The sequence below is a fragment of the Coffea eugenioides genome, chromosome 5 (genome assembly GCF_003713205.1).
Source record: "Coffea eugenioides isolate CCC68of chromosome 5, Ceug_1.0, whole genome shotgun sequence".
In the NCBI taxonomy this organism is placed as follows: domain Eukaryota; kingdom Viridiplantae; phylum Streptophyta; class Magnoliopsida; order Gentianales; family Rubiaceae; genus Coffea; species Coffea eugenioides.
In genome coordinates, this window is record NC_040039.1 from 29,006,563 (window position 1) to 29,026,817 (window position 20,255).

The 20,255-nt window shown below is 35.0% G+C and overlaps 2 protein-coding genes across 2 annotated transcripts; one reads left to right on the top strand and one right to left on the bottom strand.

Annotated features, from left to right (window-relative positions):
• Positions 1-992: 992 nt before the first annotated feature.
• LOC113771345 (zinc finger BED domain-containing protein RICESLEEPER 1-like) lies at positions 993-3,331 on the bottom strand. The gene is made up of 5 exons (XM_027315937.1): positions 2,027-3,331; positions 1,861-1,974; positions 1,628-1,771; positions 1,191-1,509; positions 993-1,111 (listed from the first exon to the last, which is right to left on the bottom strand). The coding sequence occupies exons 1-5, from the start codon at positions 3,329-3,331 to the stop codon at positions 993-995; spliced, it is 2,001 nt and encodes a 666-aa protein (XP_027171738.1).
• Positions 3,332-14,713: 11,382 nt separating this feature from the next.
• Positions 14,714-18,121, top strand: LOC113772498 (pectinesterase 31). Its single transcript, XM_027317109.1, has 6 exons — positions 14,714-15,100; positions 15,218-15,322; positions 15,776-15,853; positions 16,339-16,526; positions 17,069-17,242; positions 17,630-18,121. The coding sequence occupies exons 1-6, from the start codon at positions 14,858-14,860 to the stop codon at positions 17,790-17,792; spliced, it is 951 nt and encodes a 316-aa protein (XP_027172910.1). The 5' UTR covers positions 14,714-14,857; the 3' UTR covers positions 17,793-18,121.
• Positions 18,122-20,255: the final 2,134 nt, after the last annotated feature.

Here is a 20,255-nt window from a genome sequence, read left to right on the forward strand (position 1 = left end):
ATTGTTTACACTTGATTTGATATACACGCATATGACTTGCATCCTGTCTGGAATTCCAGAAATCCTGTGGTTAGTTACTCGAGTTGAGCCGGCAAGGGCCTGGTCAATTAGGTAACAAACCCTAAGTCTTTAATTTTGTCGAGTGGAGTGTTATCTTCTCGACTAATCGGTATACTCGAGTATTACCACTAGTGTTTACTTTTGGATTTCGAGCCCGGTAGAGGGTTTGATTGGTGGACGGAAATTGAAGTTAAGTGGTGAACTACTGGATTGGTTACTTTACTTGAAAGTTGATGGAGTGTTAACTACTACTTGATCAAGCTATGGTGAAGCAACGGGAATTTGGCTCTTTAGAGTAGGGGAGGCAATCGGGTCCAAAACAGGTTGGCGACCCGTCAGTCAGAAAATCTATTGACCCGAACCTGACCTGCCAACTCGTGACGGGTCAGGCATGCTGACGCGGACCCGAAAGTTTCTGGTTGGTGGGTCAAGCGGGTTAACCCGAAACGACCTAAAATTTAATTGATATTTACTGATTAACCGGCTGTACTTTTTAATAGAATCAATTCTAAACTAAATTAAGACATCATAAGGGTAAAAATAATGTAATACATCATCTAGCCAAATTTAATAGCTCCAACTTCACACAAGTCAAACAAATCCAACTAGAACAATCTAAACAAAAGGCTGTCAACCAAATAAAAGTTTAGAGTCAATATATTACAATTCACATGATGTTAAATCATGACAAAAGTGGTGCCTCAAGGCCAACCAATGTTCTACCCTCATCATCAGCAACAACAACATTCATAATCATACCAAACTTGTGCGTCCTCCAAGCAACATTCATAGCAACCACTCCAGCTAGGAGGATCATGATCAACACCAAAAAGAGAGAGAGAATTACTTGGATATTAAACCACGTATTAAATCTTATGAAATATTTTTAATCGAATTTAAAAATTAACTCACCATGCATCAAGTATCATGGATTAGAGATTAACAACATTAGAATTTGAATCCTCAATTGTTGTTGCATCAACCTCATCCTTGTTGATATTGAGAGACATGATATTTTGAGTTAAATCCTCCAAATTCATATTTAGAGATCCTACATTATAAGAATGAAAAAAATATATGAGTAACAATACCAGAACAGTAAAATCTGTAAAAAAAAAAATCGGATTTACCTTTACTTTTATCTCCAAACAACCAGTCTTTAATGCAAACTAAAGCCTCAACAATTTGGGGTGAAAATGAACTATGAAATTGATCCAAAATCCTACCACCAAGACTAAATGTAGATTCAGAAGCAACGGTTGATACTAGAACACATAGAATGTCCCTTGCCAATTTACTCAAATCTGGAAATCGAAATTGTTGAGCTTTCCAATAATCAAGAACACTAATATGTGAGGATCGTTTAGCTCTTGGCTCATCTAAATACAATTCCAATTGGCTTTTTTGTGCACTAGAGGTAAATTCAAAAGTGTCAAATTGATCAAATTCCTACATAAGTTACAAATAAAGATATATTAGATACGATAATAAAACAAAATAGTTAAAAATCATCATCACAATAATTATTTTAGAACGCAATAAAGTTACAAAATTTTAATTTTCATACCTCTAAAACATCAAATGATTGGTTGTCTTCTTGGTCCTTGGCTCCATGAGAATAGATTTCATTGCTGCCTCGAGAGCATGAAGATGATGCACCGGGTACGTTCAAAGTCTTCACATACTCATTATAGACATCAAAAGTGCATTCCTGACCTTGACTAATTCATTAGATCTTGGGCCATACAACTTATTATAACTAAATTCAATAAATTGAAATTTATACTGAGAATCAAATACCACAGCAATTGCCAACAAGAGATTGAACTCGGACCAATATTTGTTAAACTTCGCAAACATTTGGGAACCAATCCTCCTCATAAAATCATCCGAACTATTGCACTCCTCAGACAGCTTCAATTGAATTTTAAAAACTTGAGGAAAGTACAAGTTACTAGTTAGATACTTGGACCCCGAAAAAGCATGTTGCCTTATAGAAAACTTGAAGAAAGCCACAAATTTTTTCAACTCTTCCCCGTTCTTCAAGAGATGGACAACACCGAAAATTTGAATCACTTAGTTGTAAGTGACAAAATGCAAGGCGATAATAAAGTGCACTAGACAACATCCTATATGTGGAGTTCCACCTAGTAGGAACATCTTGAACTAAAGCTTTCTTGGAATCAAGAGAAGTCTGTGTTACACATTCGGTGAACCTTAACTTCCTTGTTTGAGAACCCTTGACATATTTGACACATTCTCTTATTAACTCCACAGATTTATCAATTTCTTTCAAACCATATTGCACAATCAAGTTGAGAATATATGCATAACATCGCACATGAAACAACATACCATCACAAACTAAAGAATTTTTCAACTTAAGCTGATTCTTAAGTATTGCAACACAAGAATCATTTGCAGAAGCATTGTCTAATGTGATGGAAAATAAATTTTTTTCAATACCCCAACTACTAGCCAAGCTGTAAATTTTTTCAGCTAAGGCAACACCATTATGAGGAGGAGGCATATAAGAAAAATTCAGAATTTTTTTCTGTAGCAGCCAATTGCTATCAATGAAATGTGCAGTCAAACTTAAGTATCCATCAGTAACAATAGATGTCCATGCATCAGAAGTTAAACATATTCGACTAGGACATCCATGCAATTCACTACCAAGTCTATTAACTTCCTTTGCATGCAATTTTTTAATGTCCGACTTGGCTGTGTTCCTAGTGATATGTTTAATTTGGGGTTCCAAATATGTAAGGACATTTTTTATTCCCTCATACTCCACAAATGAAAATGACAGTTCATGTCTTACTATGGCATGCACAAGTAATTCTCTAAATTTATCTTGACTGAATTGTGCATTTCGTGTGGCTGGAGCACCTTTGTCAAAAGTGATTAGGTACTGCCCAATGTCCTTTGTTGTCATTTTCAAACACTTCTTTATATGTCGATGCAAATTACCTGTCCCACTTTTACTCTCAACAGAATATTCACTCCCATATTTCTTGCATTTGCACTTCAACTCTTCATTTGGATCCTTTTTGGGAATAATGTTGAAGTAATCCCAAACTTCTGAAGTTAATCTCCTCTTCTTGCCAGGCACATCGATTGTAACTTTTGGAGGTAACTTCTTTTTTTCAATTGCACTAGTGTCAGGGCATTGAGATTGCTGGTTGGTGTGGCCTGTTTCCTTGATGCTATCACTACTGCTCCCAGTATCACTATCTTCTTCAATAGTGACTGAATTTGGATATGTCATACTTGTATCCATCAATTAATCATCAAGGTGAACAAACTGATTAAAAGCTGTTAATCATGCCAAGCAGGTCTGGTCTGCTCATTTGGTCATCTATATATTTGTATTCATGCATCTTTGTATACAACCAGCAATAAGATAGTACTCTTAAAAGCTCCAATTAATAAAGGATTAGTTGACTTAATATATATACATATATAGAAGAATAGAAGAAAGCCTGATTGGTCAACCACTTAAACCCCTTTCTAGATGAACCCTATTTTTAATTATACCATTTTAATGCATCTTAAAAGCTCTAATTAATAATGTGTTTAAAAGAATATAAATTTTTTTACATAAAATTACAATCCAAATCTAAACTCGTGTGCAGATAACTTAAGCATGTCTCTGCTTGAACTCCATATTTTTTTGGAGTTAACGAAGAAAAAGGAATAAATGAGAGAAAAACAACATTTTTTTGGCTATGATGAGAGGTACCTGAATATGAACTAGTTGTCTTGGGGGCCTGAATTGCTTATAAATCTGGTTAGTAATTTATTTTGTAAGATATATATATACACACACACACATAGATAAGTTTTCCTTATTGGATTTAATCATCATCGTATTTATTTGGTAAACTCAACAAAAATATGTAGCGAATGATGAATTGATGATAATACCAAACTTGCAGTAATATACAAATTGTTTACCCAAAAAGTGGGCAACAAAAATATTAGTAGTATACTAGGTAATACACGTGGGGTGATTTATGCATTTTGCCCTCCCAATATAAGATGCAATTCAACAATTTGCTTGCACAGAAAAGAAAAGCCAGAAATAAAATTACACAACCCGCGCAAGTGCTTACTACTATTATTATGATTATGTGTTGTATTTAAGAAATGGATACATATGGTGTCACATTGCAGGCAAGTAGAATCTTTTTATGTCAGGCGATTTAGGCATTATCCGACCACCATCTAGTACTAATTGGACTTTTTTTCTTTTACTCTTTCTTTTTGGATCAGAAACATTCTTTTCTATGTCAGGCGAGAAAGGAAACACAAGACTCTCAAGAAAGGAATTTTTTGTCCAATGATCTTAAATAGGGGCAGAGCCAGATAAGAAAATCGAGGTTAATGAATCCCAAGTTTTTTCTACTTTCACTTTTTGCAGCTAGATTTGAAGAAGTTTGTCTTTTAGGATATCTATCAGAGGCAACTACGATTAGAATTTATTGGAGATTGCTATACATAGCCTTCCACTCCAGCCTACAAGTGACAGCCCATGACCAATTGACCACCAAAAGAAAACACAGAGCGAGAAACCAAAGCCATCATCAACCAGATTAGCTAAGCTAGATCTAAATCTGTGTACCTTTTTCGCTAAGCTAGATCTAAAGCTGCTGGCCCTTTCTTGCTGCTCAAATCTCAAAGAAGAAAAGCTGTTGCTTGCTTCTAACCACCGTCCGCTAGTGATAGGTGAGGTGAAGAAGGGCAAGACGATCCTCTCCGATTTTGCCGTTTAGATTTTTAGAAGAGAAAAGGCCAAAAGGGGAAGAAATATTTGGATGAAGGATTTCTAATTAGGGCTGGTCGAACGAACGTGAATTGTTGTTTGTTGTAGTCACTACTCACTAGTCACTAGTCAGTAGTGGTGTATTTTTCTACTATTAAGTCTTTAGATATTTTTTTTAATATTTATTGATTTATTTTTATTTCAGAAACGGGTTAGCAGGTCAACTCATTTTTTACCCGATTTTGACCTGCTTTTTTTCGGGTTTATCGGATCTGACCCGATTTTGACCCGAATCTTCAAAATCTAAACCCAAACCCATTAATTTCGTGTTAGGTTCGTGTCAGGTTTTCAGATCGTGTCGGAAATTGCCACCCCTACTTGAGAGCCATCTGTATCTTTATACTTTGAAATGATTATTACTTGTCGTGTTATTGTTTCTTTTTATGAACTTTTACACTCGCTCATTTTAAGAGTTCAAGTTTTACATATGGCCAACTTGCTACTTGGGTCTGCATGCAGTTTTGGAACCTCACTGAGCTTTAACTCACTCTATTCCATTAAATTTGTTTTCCTTACAGGGGGTACGAGCGAGGGCGTGAGACTGGTACAGGCTAACATAGTTTAGTTTTTGAATTTTTGCGATTGTACTCACGCTAGTGCTCGATTAGGGTTGAATGTATCTGGAATTCATATCTTTTGTTATATTTGGGATTGTATGAATGTTTGGAATAGAGATGAATGTACATGTACGTTCCAAACTTGGGAACTGTTATTCCATTTACGCTTGAGGTTGTGAACTATTTTATTTGAAATAAGTGAGGGAATCCTAGCGAGAACTGGACAGGCGGTCCACTAAACCTTGGGGTACGCCCAAAGGGGAGGTGGGGTCGTTACAAATTTCGGGGCATCAGATCATATGACAAGAGATGAAACACTCCTACATGATTATAGTGCTCAAATGGGTAACTTTTTCATTCGTATTGCAGATGGTTCCCTTCCCATGGTTTTGGGAATAGGATCGGCATACTTAACAAAGGATATTGTTCTCTCTCCTGTTCTTGATGTTCAAAATTTAAATTGTAATTTACTTTTAGTTAGAAAGTTGAGTTGAGATCTTAAGTGTGTCGCTAAATTTTTCCCATTCTTGTGTGAATTTCAGGAGATGGAATCGGGAAAGACTATTGGCAATGCTGAGTTGGTGTCAGATCTCTACCTACTCAAAACTAATAACCCTCCAAGTAGACAAGCTGATTATTCAAGTTGCAAAATGTCCACTAGTATGTCAAAGAGTATGTCATTGTGTCATCTATACTCCTTTATTTCCAATTCAAGTGTCAAATAATGTGGATGACATTATGCTTTGACATTTTTGCCTTGGCCATCCCAATTTTGTGTATCTAGAAAAAATGTTTCCTCAATTGTTCATCAATAAAAGCCAAGTTCTTTTCACTGTGAAAACTGTCAGTTTGCTAAGAATACTAGTACAAATTTTCCTCCAAGTCACCACTTACCTACCATCATTTCACCATGATTCATAGTAATGTGTGAGGTGTATTATGAATTAAAAGTCTCACTGGTGCTCGGTGGTTTGTGCCTTTTGTGGATGATCACACTCATCTTACTTGGATATTTCTTATGAAAGAAAAATCTGAAGTTAGTCACATCTTTCAAAAATTTCATATGATGGTTCAAAATTAATTCAATGCTTATATCCAAATTTTGAAAACCGACAATGCCAAAGAATACTTCAAGTCCCATCTTGAATCATATCTCTCATATCACGGCATCATCCATACTAGCTCGTGTGTAGATATTCCTCAACTAAATGGAGTAGCTGAAAGAAAAAACCGCTATCTTTTTGAGGTAGTTAGAGCACTTCTATTCACAACTAATATGCCTAAATATTTCTGGGGTGAGGCAGTTCTTACTGCTGCTTACTTAATAAATAGAATGCCCTCTAGAATCCACAAATTTCAAAGCCCTCACCAAGTCCTTCTAAAAGCCTATCCTCACATCATATTCATCTCCTCAGATATTCCTCCAAGGGTCTTTGGGTGTTCGGTTTTTGTTCATAATCATTCCTTAAACCGAACTAAATTAGATCCTAAGTCCATCAAATATGTCTTCCTAGGTTATTCGTCCAACCAAAAGGGTTATAAATGCTACTCTCCTATTACCAAAAAGATATACAATTCAATGAATGTCATTTTCTTTGAACATAAGCTTTATTATCCAAAATCTAACATTCAAGGAGAGAATATGAGGGAATCTCAATTTTGGGATGAACTTCTCATCAAAGAGCTAACCCAAATACAGAACACAGCTCAAACACAACCTACACCTTAGCCTCTAGTTTGTCTTCCTTCTGACCTAGACACCACATCGAAAACCAATTTTGAGCCTTCACTACCTAGTAGTCCAACCTTAAATCACAAGTTTATTCAACTTGACTCCTCTTAGCTTCAAGTTTACACTAGGAGGAAAAAGAACACCAATGAGAGTGAGAATCTCATACCTCTCGTGCATTGTCATGAATCCAACCTGAATTCTGATTCTTCTCAAGTTCACTCTCAGCTGAATCCTATCATTCTTATGAATTAATTATTCCAATGAATGATGATGATAACATCCCAATTGCTTTAAGGAAGGGTGTAAGATCATGTACCAAACATTCGATTGGAAATTTTGTGAGCTATGACTTTCTTTCTCCAACATACAGGGCATTTATTACTTCACTTGATAGTGTACACATTTCAAGGACTTTTCATAAGGCTCTTAAACATCCAAGGTGGCGGAAAGTTGTTCATGAGGAGATCATAGCACTTGAAAGGAATGGAACATGGGTGATTTTATCTGCTGGAAAAAGGCCAGTGGGATGCAGGTGGATCTTTACCATCAAACACAAAGCAGATGGAAGTATTGAGAGGCTGAAAGCTCACCTAATTGCTAAGGGATTCACACAATCATATGGTATTGATTATCTAGATACCTTTGCTTCAGTTGCTCAACTTAATACCATCCAAGTTCTTCTTTCACTTGCAGCTAACTATGACTGGCCATTGCATCAACTAGACATTAAAAATGCATTTCTAAATGGCAATCTTGAAGAAGAAGTTTATATCGAAGTGTCCCCCTGGAATGGAAAGTTATCACACTAAAAATAAGGTATATAGACTACAAAAGTCCCTCTATGGACTCAAATAGTCTCCTCGTGCATGGTTTGATAGGTTTGCAAAGTTCATGAAAAAATGTGGGTATAAACAATGCCAATCAGATCATACCTTGTTTGTCAAGTTTTCAACTGAGAAGAAAATTGCTAGTTTGCGTGTCTACGTTTGTGACGCCCCCACTTCTCCCAAGGGTGAACCCAAGGGTATCCGCGAAACGCCTACGCAACTCTCGCCAGGTCTCAAATACAAGTCAAATTTAAACTTAAAGGTACACAGCCAATAATAAAAGACAAAATAAGGAGACGTCTCTCCCTTAACTAAACTTTCAAGTCTTACACCACAAGTTCTCAGAATTACACCAACCTTCCCAAAATACAACTACTAGAAGTCAGCTAATCAATTACATCCCAAAATACTAATCAAAAGTAATCAAACCGTCTTCTCCAAAATTCTTTCCATTCCGATCTCTTGTTAAGGAAAACAAAACTAATGGGGTGAGCGAACGCTCAGTGAGACCAAGAAACACACATGCAAACACATAGACCAAGTAACAATAACATTATACAGTACGTAAAACTGTAAAGTTCGAGTAATTAACATTTCAAGTTGGAAAAGTAAGCAGAAACAATTTAAGGATACTAGAGCTTTCAGGAGCTAGATTCCACTTGCTTCGCCAAGACTCAATCAAATACTTCCCCGCGATGACACTCCGTCAATCGGGTAGGTATTAAATCCGTAGAACTCCACTTACTCTTCTCTCATGTTCACCGTTACACCTCCTGCTCCGGGCCCGCACTTCTTTTATAAAAGGCACTACTCCACGAGTATGCCAAATGAGATCTCTTAATAGATCAAGTTTTTAATTATCTCATGGTTCACCGAACTTCTCGACCAAGCCCATGCTGGCTCGAGTCGCAAGGTCGGCCAATTGAGATTTGGGCGTCCCCCAATTATAATTATAAGTCGATGAGGTTCACTCCAATCGACATTTAATCAACCATATACAATTCAATTATGAGCAATTCAATTATATAACCAATTAAAAGAGGACGAGTGCGAAAAAGTACACACTCGACTCGACAATTCTAAACCATTTAATCAATGAGAAGCAATTCAAGTAATTTCAACAATTCATACACTTGACACTCACCAATTCAAAATAAGTGAGTAAGTGCAAATAAGATCTTTGGTGGTCGGCTCTGAGATTCTCTTTAAGATCCTCTTGAGTGCCTGAAGAAATAACAATTAATTATCATTCACAATTACTTACAAACCCCTTGCCAAACAAGGAAGAATGTGCACTTGCGTAATACTAAGACAATGTCTTAAAAGAATTTTAATATCTCGAAAATCGAGATTCAAAAGTGAGGATTTAAAGTCACAAGAGAAACTTGCATCTTCCATGAAAATGAGTTTAAAACGGTTGATCAATATCGAAAGACAATAAAAAGTTCTCAAAAACTCATTTTCCAAGAAATCATGAATTTTCAGCTTTGCGCGATAAACTTGGTAAAATCAGATCTTGACTTCAGTATGTCTAAAAATGGAAAAATTTATACCGTTGGAAACTAGATTCAAAGTACTAAAATTTCCTAGAAGACACTTTTCCAAGATTCTAAACAGAAAGCATTCATTTTTCAGCTCAAAGTTGCTGATTCACGAAGGTAAGACAGAACCAGTCTTAATTTTCGGCGATATTTGGAAATTCGGTAAAATTCACAGAAAGTGAATCAGCCTTTGAAATTTGTAACACAATAAGAGTTCCATACAAAGTTTCAAAAACAACAAACAGAACTAAATTTGGATTTTTGGGCAACAAGATATAATAGTTTAAATTTGGTTGATTTTTGTAATCTGATCAGTGAATTTCCAGATTCGAGAAGCAATGTTTGGGGCATCATTTGGGCATCGAAATGGTATTGAAATTACACCAAATTTGGTACACTTGAACTTCCATATGGACTACCTCTCTATAAAAATTTAGGCACAAACTTGCATGGGAAGACAGTTAACAAAATGACCAAAGTTGATGAAATTTTCAAAGCAAATCTGCCATCCTATTTTCTCTTTCTTTTTCAAACGTTTTGTCCAATGAAATCAGCCCCAATTCACTCCAATTTTGAAACCAAAGTTTTAGAAACATTTAATAAGCAATTGATGATTAAATGACACTAAAATTTTTGAAATATAGCCTCCCAAAACAGATTTGACCATTCGGTCAGCAAGGAAGGGAAAATCTTCCAATTTCCAGCTTTGTTGCATTTTCGAAATCAAACCATATCTAGCTCTGTACAACTTCAAATTGAGAATGGTTTATGGTGTTGGAAACTAGGTTCAAAATGCTACAATTTATCAGAAGACATCATTTTGAAAATCGTTTCACAAATGGGACCAAATCGAGCCACAAGATGCAGCTTCCCAGTTTCATTCGCATAAACAGTCGAAACAGAACAGCCAAATTTGCCGACTCACTACGGTTCACTCAAAATGAACCAGTAGGGGATTTTTATACCATTGGAAAGATATAAATGTCTAGTTTTGAATGCCACAAACGGCACTCAATTTTGGCTTTTGTACAAAGAGTTACATTCAGACAAAGAAGCACTGTCCGAGTGCACTGTTATACGTTTTCCAGATTCGAACCTCTACCAAAAACTCAAGTTTTGCACAACCATTCAATACGATTTTTGAAAGGCACTTTGTACACACAATATACAACATATATTCATCAATTTCACAGTCAACCAAGCATCAAAATTTCGAAACTAAAATAGAACAACATGACCAGAAATTTCGGCCAGCTTGTATTCTCATTTATCCTTCGATTTCTCTCCACTTTCTAACCATAATCAAGCTATATATCACATAAACAACCACAACCAAACAATCAAGCCTCAAGTCAGCTACCTAGAGGTCTCATCAAGTCCGCTAGCCTATGATTTAAAGCGAAATAAATGGTTTCCTCAAGTCCTCTAACCTATTTTCTTGCTTAGGGTTGTAAACCCATGAAGATTAACCGTTAAACTTCTTGTAATTTGAAAGATAAAAGAGGTGGAGTGGTTACCCTTAAAACCCTTGAAGAAAACCAAATTTTCCACTGAAATTTCCTCCAAGAAATTCCACAAGATTGTTTCTTACTCCAAGCTAGGATGAATCTCCAAGAAGCTAGAAAGTTGGATGATGAATTGCAAGCAAAATGAAAGCTAGAAGTGAGGAGTTTTCTTTCCCTTCTTCCTCCTTGAGGTTCGGCCAACTATGGAGAGAGAGAGAGAGGAGGGTTTTGTGTGTTTGGCTTGTGTTGGAAGATTGGAGAAAAGTTGCTTTAAGTTGGGTACAAAAAATCAACTTTGAATAGTTGTCGAAATAGTGTCGTACACTACCGATTCCTCTCTTGTTTGGTACACTCATGCACTAATCCTCCAATGTAATTCCTTTAACACTGTAATTACTCACTCTTACGAGTCTAGTAGTAATTTCTCAAATCTCCACTTAGTTGTTCCGATGCGAAATACGCAAACTTCCGACTCGCGCGCGATAAAGCGAAATTTAAGGGCAATTCACGCAACTAAAATATAATTAACTAAATCTAGGGTAAATAATTATAAAAATAACTATTTTAAGAATAAAAACATGAGTCCTCACAACGTTGATGATATTATTCTTATTGGTGATTTCAAGGAAGAATTACAGGTCTTAAAACAACATCTAGTAAGGGAATTTGAGATTAAGGAGCTTGGTAATCTAAAGTACTTTCTTGGTATAGAAGTAGCAAGGTCAAGAAAAGGTATTGCAGTGACTCAACGAAAATATATATTGGATTTGTTGAAGGAAACAAGGATGCTTGGCTGTAAACCAGCAGATATACCCATGGATTTAAGCAAAAAGATAAGTGCAGAATCAAGAAGCATTCCCGTAGATAGGGGGAGATACCAACGACTTGTTGGTAAGTTAATTTATCTCTCGCACATGCGTCCAGACATTGGATTTGCTGTCAGTTTAGTGAGTCAATTCATGAATAATCCCACAGAAGAGCATATGAAGGCTATGAATAGGATACTAAGACATCTTAAGTCAACACTTGGAAAGGGATTATTATTCGGGAAGAGTAACAAAAGGGAGATTGATATCTACACTCTTGCTGATCATGCAGGGAATCTACTGGATAAACGCTCAACTTCTGGTTATTGTTCATATGTCTAGGGAAATCTTGTTACATGGAGAAGTAAGAAATAATCAGTTGTTTCACGAAGTAGTGCAGAATCTGAGTTTAGATAATTAGCATTGGGATTTTTGTGAAGGTATCTGGGTTCAAAGATTACTTAGTGAACTGAGGGTGATGGACAAACAACCGATTAGGTTATTCTGTGATAACTAGGCAGCTATCAACCTTGCAAAAAATCCTGTTCACAATGATAAGACAAAGCATGTTGAGATTGATCATCATTTCATCCTGGAGAAGATCGAAAATGGGACTATTCAAATTGTCTACATCCCTACTCAACATCAAACTGCTGATATCCTCACCAAAGCACCTCCAAGAACTAGATTTGAGGAGTTAAGTTGCAAGCTGGGCATGTACAATTTGTACAACCCAGCTTGAGGGGGACTGTGGAATTATCATCTATATTAGTATTCTTTATTTAGTTATTGTTTTTTGATAAAGAGATTTGGTTGGTTGTTAATTAAGTCTCATCTAGTTAGTTTTCTATTTTTCGTAAAATTCCTGATTTGAAGGAATTCTTCCTAGGCTAAAATGCCAGCCTCTCTGCTCTATGTACCTCTCTGTTAGTCATTTCAAAAATATAAAAATGATTTCTTTTCTATCTCAAAATTTCACAGGGAAAGAATTTGTTTTCGGATGGCTGAAAATATTTATTGGCATTTAAAGTTCATGCTTTGTGAATTGATTAGTGACGGTGAACAATTTCATAGGGATTTAAAGATCAAAGTTATAGTAAAACCTCTTTTCATATGCACTGAAATTCATAAAAATCCAAAACTTCCCACTTTAACTTTTATAACAGCATCATTTTTACAACAAAGAGCCAAAAAAAAAAAAATACAAGTGTACTTTCTAAGTCTTAAGTCATAGCACCATTTGCACGGGTCTCCCTGCACTATAAGGACTAGTTTGAGTTTAAATGCATGAAATGAAATGGACCTCAGATTTGTGACCTGTCCCAAAAATATAATAATATAAAATCATGATTTTGGACCTCTAATAGTTTTGCAATGTTGACTTCAACAATTTGGTGCATGTGCGATTAGGCTAGGCAGGTTTTATTTTCTTTTAATTTCGTTTAAGAGATAATAGTGAACCAATTAAATTAAGAGAAATTTTACGTACTTTTAGGAACCATTCCCTCAATGTACATCTTCAATTGTCAAAGATGATATTAGTTTATATTCTAAATATTTGAAATTGTAATAATCTAAGGATCTAAGACCCATATTTGAAATTGTTCTAATCAATAGAATCTAAGACCCTTATTTCATCATAACCATTTCGTCGATGTGTGTCCCTCATTCTCAAGGATGATATTAGTTTATATTTTAAAATATTTGAAATTGTTATAATCTAAGGATCCAAAATACTTATTTCATCATCTAATGATAAATTAATAATGAGGGCTATAGAGTGTTCCTTAATTAAGCATTATTTAATTATTTTCTCCAATGTTTTGACAAACAAATTAATGATGTACGTGACAAATTAAGCTAGAGCAATATATATTGATACGCCTATATTAATGTTTTTGTGCTTTTTACAACTTTGATCAATGCTTTTCTGATATCATCTTTCATTTTGCAACACTTTCTTCTTTGTATCTAATCATAAAGTCCCAACTCTGTTTTGAACTTGTGAATAAACGATCTACAAATGTCTCTCTCTTTCTCTGTTTTTTTTTTAAGATGGCTTTAGTATTTTGTGAGTATGTATATAATCTAAATTGAGTGGGAGACAAGATGGAAGATGAAGTGTATCAATTGTGTTAATTAGTGTTCATTATGCACCCTGAAAAAAGGGTTTTAAGTGTAGTTGCAGTTTGCCCCTTAAGTAGAAAAGCTAACATTTTGTCTTCTTGAGTTAAGGTTAATCTAATGGAAAATTATTTATATTGTCAATTTTTAGATTCTAACTACCAATTTACCCATTACTATAATAAGATTGCATTCTGCCATTCCCTCTAACTTGAGAACTCTATTTCTGTAAGGTGCAATGTAATACAAAAACAGGGTTAATTGTAGAAATTGCTCTTAAACTTGCACCTACTCTGTAGCTTACCCTTAAATAAAAAAAAATATGCAATTACCTCTTAACTTATTAGGTATATGATTATTTGAAATAAAGTATTTACGCTTGCACACAAACACATTTTTTCAATCATCATTGTAATTTTTCAACCAATTTTTTTATCGCATAAAACAAGTGGTTTAGTAAATATTGCAAATAATATTTACTTCACAAATTTCAATCTCATTTTTATCTTTCCAATTATCTTTTTATTTCACATACATCACATCACATCATAAAAAATGTTACAGTAATTATCTCAAATAAATCATTCAAATAAACTCATTGTATACACGCGCACTCTTAAATTTATCGTATTATCGTATTCTAATGGCCAATTTATCCATGACGAGAACAAGATTCCATTCTTACCCTCCTCGCAACCCGACAATTTTACTCCATTATTGATCTTTGCGTTTTGTCTCAGCAGTTGATCTGTTACTAGATTACAAGTCCAGCAAGAGAGAAGTAGGGTCCAAAAGGCCACCAGTATCTAGGATTCTTGCAACCAAATCACGTAGATAGGAGTAACACTCCAACAAAGAGGAAGTCAAAAGGGGGAAAATGGGGTCGAGAGTTCTGACGGTGGCACAAGATGGGAGTGGTGATTTCAAGACGGTGCAGGAGGCCATTGGTGCTGTTCCTTTGGGCAATACTTGTCGAACTGTGATTCGTGTGTCTCCCGGTGTATACAAGCAGCCGGTGTACATACCCAAGACCAAGAACTTCATTACTCTCGCCGGTTTCCGTCCTGAAATTACTGTGCTCACCTGGCACAACACTGCCTCCTCTATTTCACACCATGAGGTCCCTTTCAAAATTCCTCAATCCTATTATTTTCCTTCAACCATTTAAAATTGGATTGAATCTTACCTTTTCTTTTTCCTTTTTAAATATAAATATGCTGAGATGGTTTTTGTTTAGGGATCACGAGTTATCGGAACAGGGACGTTTGGATGTGGAAGTACCATTGTGGAAGGAGAGGACTTTATTGCTGAGAATATCACCTTTGAGAATTCTGCTCCTAAAGTAATCATCTTTTATTTAATTCTGCCTTGATCTTTTCATTTTTTTAGGTCACTCATTGTTTCACTTGTAAGATGTTGAACAAAAATTAATTCAATTCATTGATCCTTGCAATATTGCAACAACTGATTTTTTGTCCTCTGGTCTTATTGATGCCATTGTGTTCAGTGCAACCGGTAAAATTGCAACTTTGATGTGATTTGGAGTTTTAAATTGCAGTAACAGATTGAAGAGCTTTTGGCTGGTTCTTTTTCTTCTTGATGTCTGTCTTCCCAATTTGATTATGAGAATAAATGATAAGAAAAAATAGGATGATAGATCTGAATGAACAATAAATAGTGGGCATATTGCACTTTAAACTATTAGTCCCTACATAGTTAGCTGTATGTTGTGGTATTTCAGAGTACTTTCAAGTAACTGGGTCACGTTTGCTGTAGTCCTTGCTTTCCCTTGTAGGGCTCTGGTCAAGCTGTGGCTCTTCGAGTGACTGCTGATCGCTGTGCATTTTACAATTGCAGATTCCTTGGCTGGCAGGTATGAAGATTGATTCATTGGTAGTAGCTGATAAGTTTTTCATGAAAATTATATACAGAAGGATGAAAACTTTGGATACTAGATAGTAGATGTTGTAGTTTTACGTTATTTGGTTTGGTTTGATTTCTGAAGTTGCAAACTCTCATACTGATTGCAAACTTACACCTGCACGCCTTGGTTAACTGTTTATTCAGATCTTCATGATCTGAGGCCAATATTGTATACAATTTATATATAGCAAAGAGAAGAAAGCTATGATGAGGGTTAATAAAAAAGGAAGAAGATAGGTCAGTGGGACTGTAAGTTTGCAGCTTCATCATTGTGCTACATTTCTATAATCCTCATTTTTCCAAGAAGCTAAAAAGGAGAACATCATCTGCATAGCTGTTAACAGACAATAGTATCCCTCTCCAGGACCATAAAATAATGTAGTCGTTAATTTGTGATTTAGCTTTGCAACATGTTCTTTTATGAAAACTATGCAGGACACACTGTATCTGCATTATGGGAAGCAATATTTGAAAGATTGCTATATTGAAGGAAGTGTGGACTTCATTTTTGGTAATAGCACAGCTCTTTTGGAGCATTGTCATATTCACTGCAAATCAGCTGGATTTATAACTGCACAAAGCCGAAAATCTTCTCAAGAGACAACTGGCTATATATTCTTAAGGTGTGCCTTCATTTTATATATTTTACTTTAACTATTTTGAAATGGTTTTGATTATTCATTATAATTGGTGTTTTCATTTCATTCTTGAAATTAATTCCATTTCTGTAAAATTCAAAGCTCTGGCAGTGTCCTATGTATGAATGTTCTTTCTGGCCACCTGTGTTGATGAGCTACGATTATTCATTGGTTTTGTCCTATATTATGTGTATGACCAAATCCTGCCTGTTATATTATCATACAGTGATGGTTACTGTAGCCTAAACTTCAGTGTGTAAAAACTTGTCAATTGTTTGGGAATTTACTACCAAAGATCAAGCTTCTGGCCTTTCTTCTCCCTCTGATCGACAAGAACTAAAGCAAAACCAATTTTTGAAAGGCTTTCATCAGCTTTATAAAAGTGGACTTTTGAGTATTTCTCTGGGTTTTGTTGCTGCTACAGCTCTATATGTATGCACGCTAATCACAAATATATATTACCATGTTTTTCTTCTTTTAAAGTTGTACAATTAGATTTCATTTGCTGTTTGTGAGGATTAATGCAGATGTGTCATTACTGGCAATGGCGAGACAGCATACACATGTCTTGGAAGACCGTGGGGACCTTTTGGGAGGGTTGTATATGCATACACTTATATGGATGCTTGCATTAAGCATTGTGGCTGGGATAACTGGGGCAAGACAGAAAATGAAAGATGTGCTTGCTTTTACGAGTACAGGTAGGCCTTTTAGTGATTTGGGGCATTGTAGAAAATGTTTATTGTGTTCAGTTTTTAAGATCACAAATGGAAATTGTATGAGGGTTTAAGGGCTTGGAGAACCACAGAAAAAGAAGAAAAAAAAATATTTTTTGATAATTGGAAAAAGAAAATGATTCTTTTTGGAATTTAAGTCATTGAAACTAACAGGAGCATTTATGCAATAATTGAATCACATACTACCATGCTCGTGCAACAGGATAAAAGACAAAGCTGTTTGATACTATGTGAATGTGCCTTGGGGTTATAGGTCAGCGTAGGAATGGGATATATATTGACATCAAGACCAGCTATTTATGAAACTTGGCTTTTTTTTCCCCATATTGAGATGGTTCAATGGAATTTCAGGTGTTTTGGGCCAGGTAGTTGCTCCTCCAAACGTGTCACATGGGCTAGGGATCTCTTGGAAGAAGAAGCTGAACAGTTCATAATGCATAGTTTTATCGATCCAGATCCAGAAAGGCCTTGGCTGGCTCAAAGAATGGCTCTACGGATACCCTACTCTGCTTAGGACAATGTAAGAAGCTGGCTGACTCAGAAACGAAGATATATGGTTTGTAAGCAGAAAAAGACTACCTCGCCCTACTCAATAAATTGTTAGTTAGCCATTTCAACCTCTTCGGTGATTACAACTTCAGGTTACACGGAAATGTGCTAGATCATTTGCATTTGCGACCAGACCAGATATCTACTCTTATGCTTTTGGTGCTTTTTAACTACTTTATGGTTATGTGCCTCTGTCGTACTTAATTTCTGTGGTATTAACTGCTAAGATATTTGTATGTATTTGATCTTGCTTTTCTAGTGCAATGCATAATGCTGATGTAGTTCTCTTTCTTTTTTCTTTTTTCTTTTTCTGGGAGGTAGAAGCTTTTTTTATCATGCGTCTCGTTAATGAAAAAGACAGCAGACTGCATGAATAATGATTTAGAGCCGGCTCGATGGCTCTGCCTTGTGGATGGTTGCGAAAATGCAATTTCTGCTCGTGTTTGATTTATGTTTGTTAGTGCAGGACCACCACTCTCGTGAGAATAAAAGTGTGACTTGAGAGGGAAAGAGAGACATAGATACGAGGGTAGCGTGGGCCTGAAACTCATATCCCAAATTGAGGGGCAATAAATCTCAATTAGTCTTAACAAACTTTAAATAACAGAGTAGCAACTCTGACGCTTTATGTATATTAAAGTGTAATTAATGAGGTTGGATGCATCATACAAGCAGTTGTTTTGAAAATTAGCCACAAACATGCAAATTTAAAGCAAGTGTTAATTTCTAAGCCGTGATATTTGTAGGTTTTTTTTATTATTTTGTGTCGTATGGATGCTAGATAAGCACAGCAAAAAAGAAGATGATGGGACTCGCTATAAAATCCTAGCATTATTATTTTACTTTTTATCGTGCAGTGTAAAGGTGTAGAATAGAAGAATCTTTGTTATGCTGCCAATTCTTTATAAAGTTTGGCATTACAAAAGTCAAAGCATGTTTTATCTTCAATTCATGATTTATCATTGCAGCTCAAGCCAATACTTGGAATGGATAATAGTGGTTTACCATTTATTAGAGCTTTCAATATAAGGAAATATTACTCCTTGTCTTTTTGGCTATTTTGACTTGTATTGGAGGTTAGATTTATGCCATCCTCCTTCTTTCTCCTTATTTTATTTTAGGGTTATTATCACTTTACCCCCTTAAACTATATCACTACTATCAATTTACCTCATAACGTTATCTTTTAGTCATTTCACTCCCATAAGTAATTCAACTCAACATATTAAGAAATTTTGGACAAAAATACCCTTTTATTTTATAGTATTATTATATTGTTATTATCACTTTATTCATTTAGATTATAGTGATACAATCACTTTAGTTCATAATATTATTTTTTAGGTATTTTACCTAATCGTTAATCTAATTAGTATGGTCAAAAAAATTTTAATATATTTACCCTTTTTTATATATAATTTAAAATAAAAAAGTTGGAATGGTTATTCTTCCTTTTTTTTCACTTTAAGAGATCGAAAAATATAAAAATAAAAGGATTTTTTCAAATTTCTTTTTTCACATTTATTAATACTAGGAAAAGAAAAAGAGATAGGAAAGAAGGAGACAAAAAATTAGATTTTGCAAAAGAAAAAGAAAATAAAGAAAAGTCTAACATTATCGTACTGTTTTATGTTGTCGAGATTAGAATTGGAATTTGGTGGTAAAAAAAAGTGAAATAATTTTAAAATAATAAAAGTATTTAATCCTTTTATTTGTAATTTAAAAAAAAAAAAGAATTGAGCTCTCTCTCTCCCTCTCCCCCTCTCCATCTTTCTAATTTTTTTAATATTAATAAGATTGCCAAGAAGAAAGAAATTAATATTTTGACTTTTTTTCTTGATACTAAAAAGGAGAAGAGTCACTCTAAATTTTTTATTATTTTTATTATACAAAGAGGAGGGTATTTTTTAAGTTTTTTAACTTGATAAGTTGGTTTAATGGTAGGATAAATTGTCTAAAAAATAACTCTAGGGGGTAAATTGATAATGAGACTATATTTTTTGGGGTATAAAGTGATAATAATTTTAAGGGTTAAACATGTTTTTTCACTTTAATTAACAAACTCTGTTAAGTTTGACCATTAATATTGGGGGTAAAGTGACTAAAAGATAACGTTAAGAGGAAAATTGATAATAGCACCAAACGTTAAGGGGGTAAAGTGATAATAACCCTTGATTTTAATTAGATTTAGAGATGGAATTCCTCTCCCATATCCAGGGTTTGAAAAAAGAGAATTGGGGAGTAAGGACCAAGTAGGGAATAATTCGGCAATTGATTCAGTTGCGACTCTCATCGTTTGCACTTCTCCAAATTTTAGTTGAAATTGAAAACATATTTTAATAGTTAATTTTGGAAAAACTGACAGGTGAAGACCCTTTAACAAGTACTATCTACGATGAACCCTGTTTCTATATTGACAGACAATGCT

Coding starts and splice junctions, on each gene's coding strand:
- LOC113771345 (XM_027315937.1), bottom strand. CDS start 3,331: ATGACATATCCAAATTCAGTCACTATTGAAGAAGATAGTGATACTGGG. Junction 1,772..1,860: donor TCTTGTTGGCAATTGCTGTG/GTATTTGATTCT, acceptor AGTCAAGGTCAG/GAATGCACTTTTGATGTCTA. Junction 1,510..1,627: donor AATCATTTGATGTTTTAGAG/GTATGAAAATTA, acceptor TAACTTATGTAG/GAATTTGATCAATTTGACAC.
- LOC113772498 (XM_027317109.1), top strand. CDS start 14,858: ATGGGGTCGAGAGTTCTGACGGTGGCACAAGATGGGAGTGGTGATTTC. Junction 15,854..16,338: donor GCAGATTCCTTGGCTGGCAG/GTATGAAGATTG, acceptor AAAACTATGCAG/GACACACTGTATCTGCATTA. Junction 16,527..17,068: donor ACTGGCTATATATTCTTAAG/GTGTGCCTTCAT, acceptor GGATTAATGCAG/ATGTGTCATTACTGGCAATG.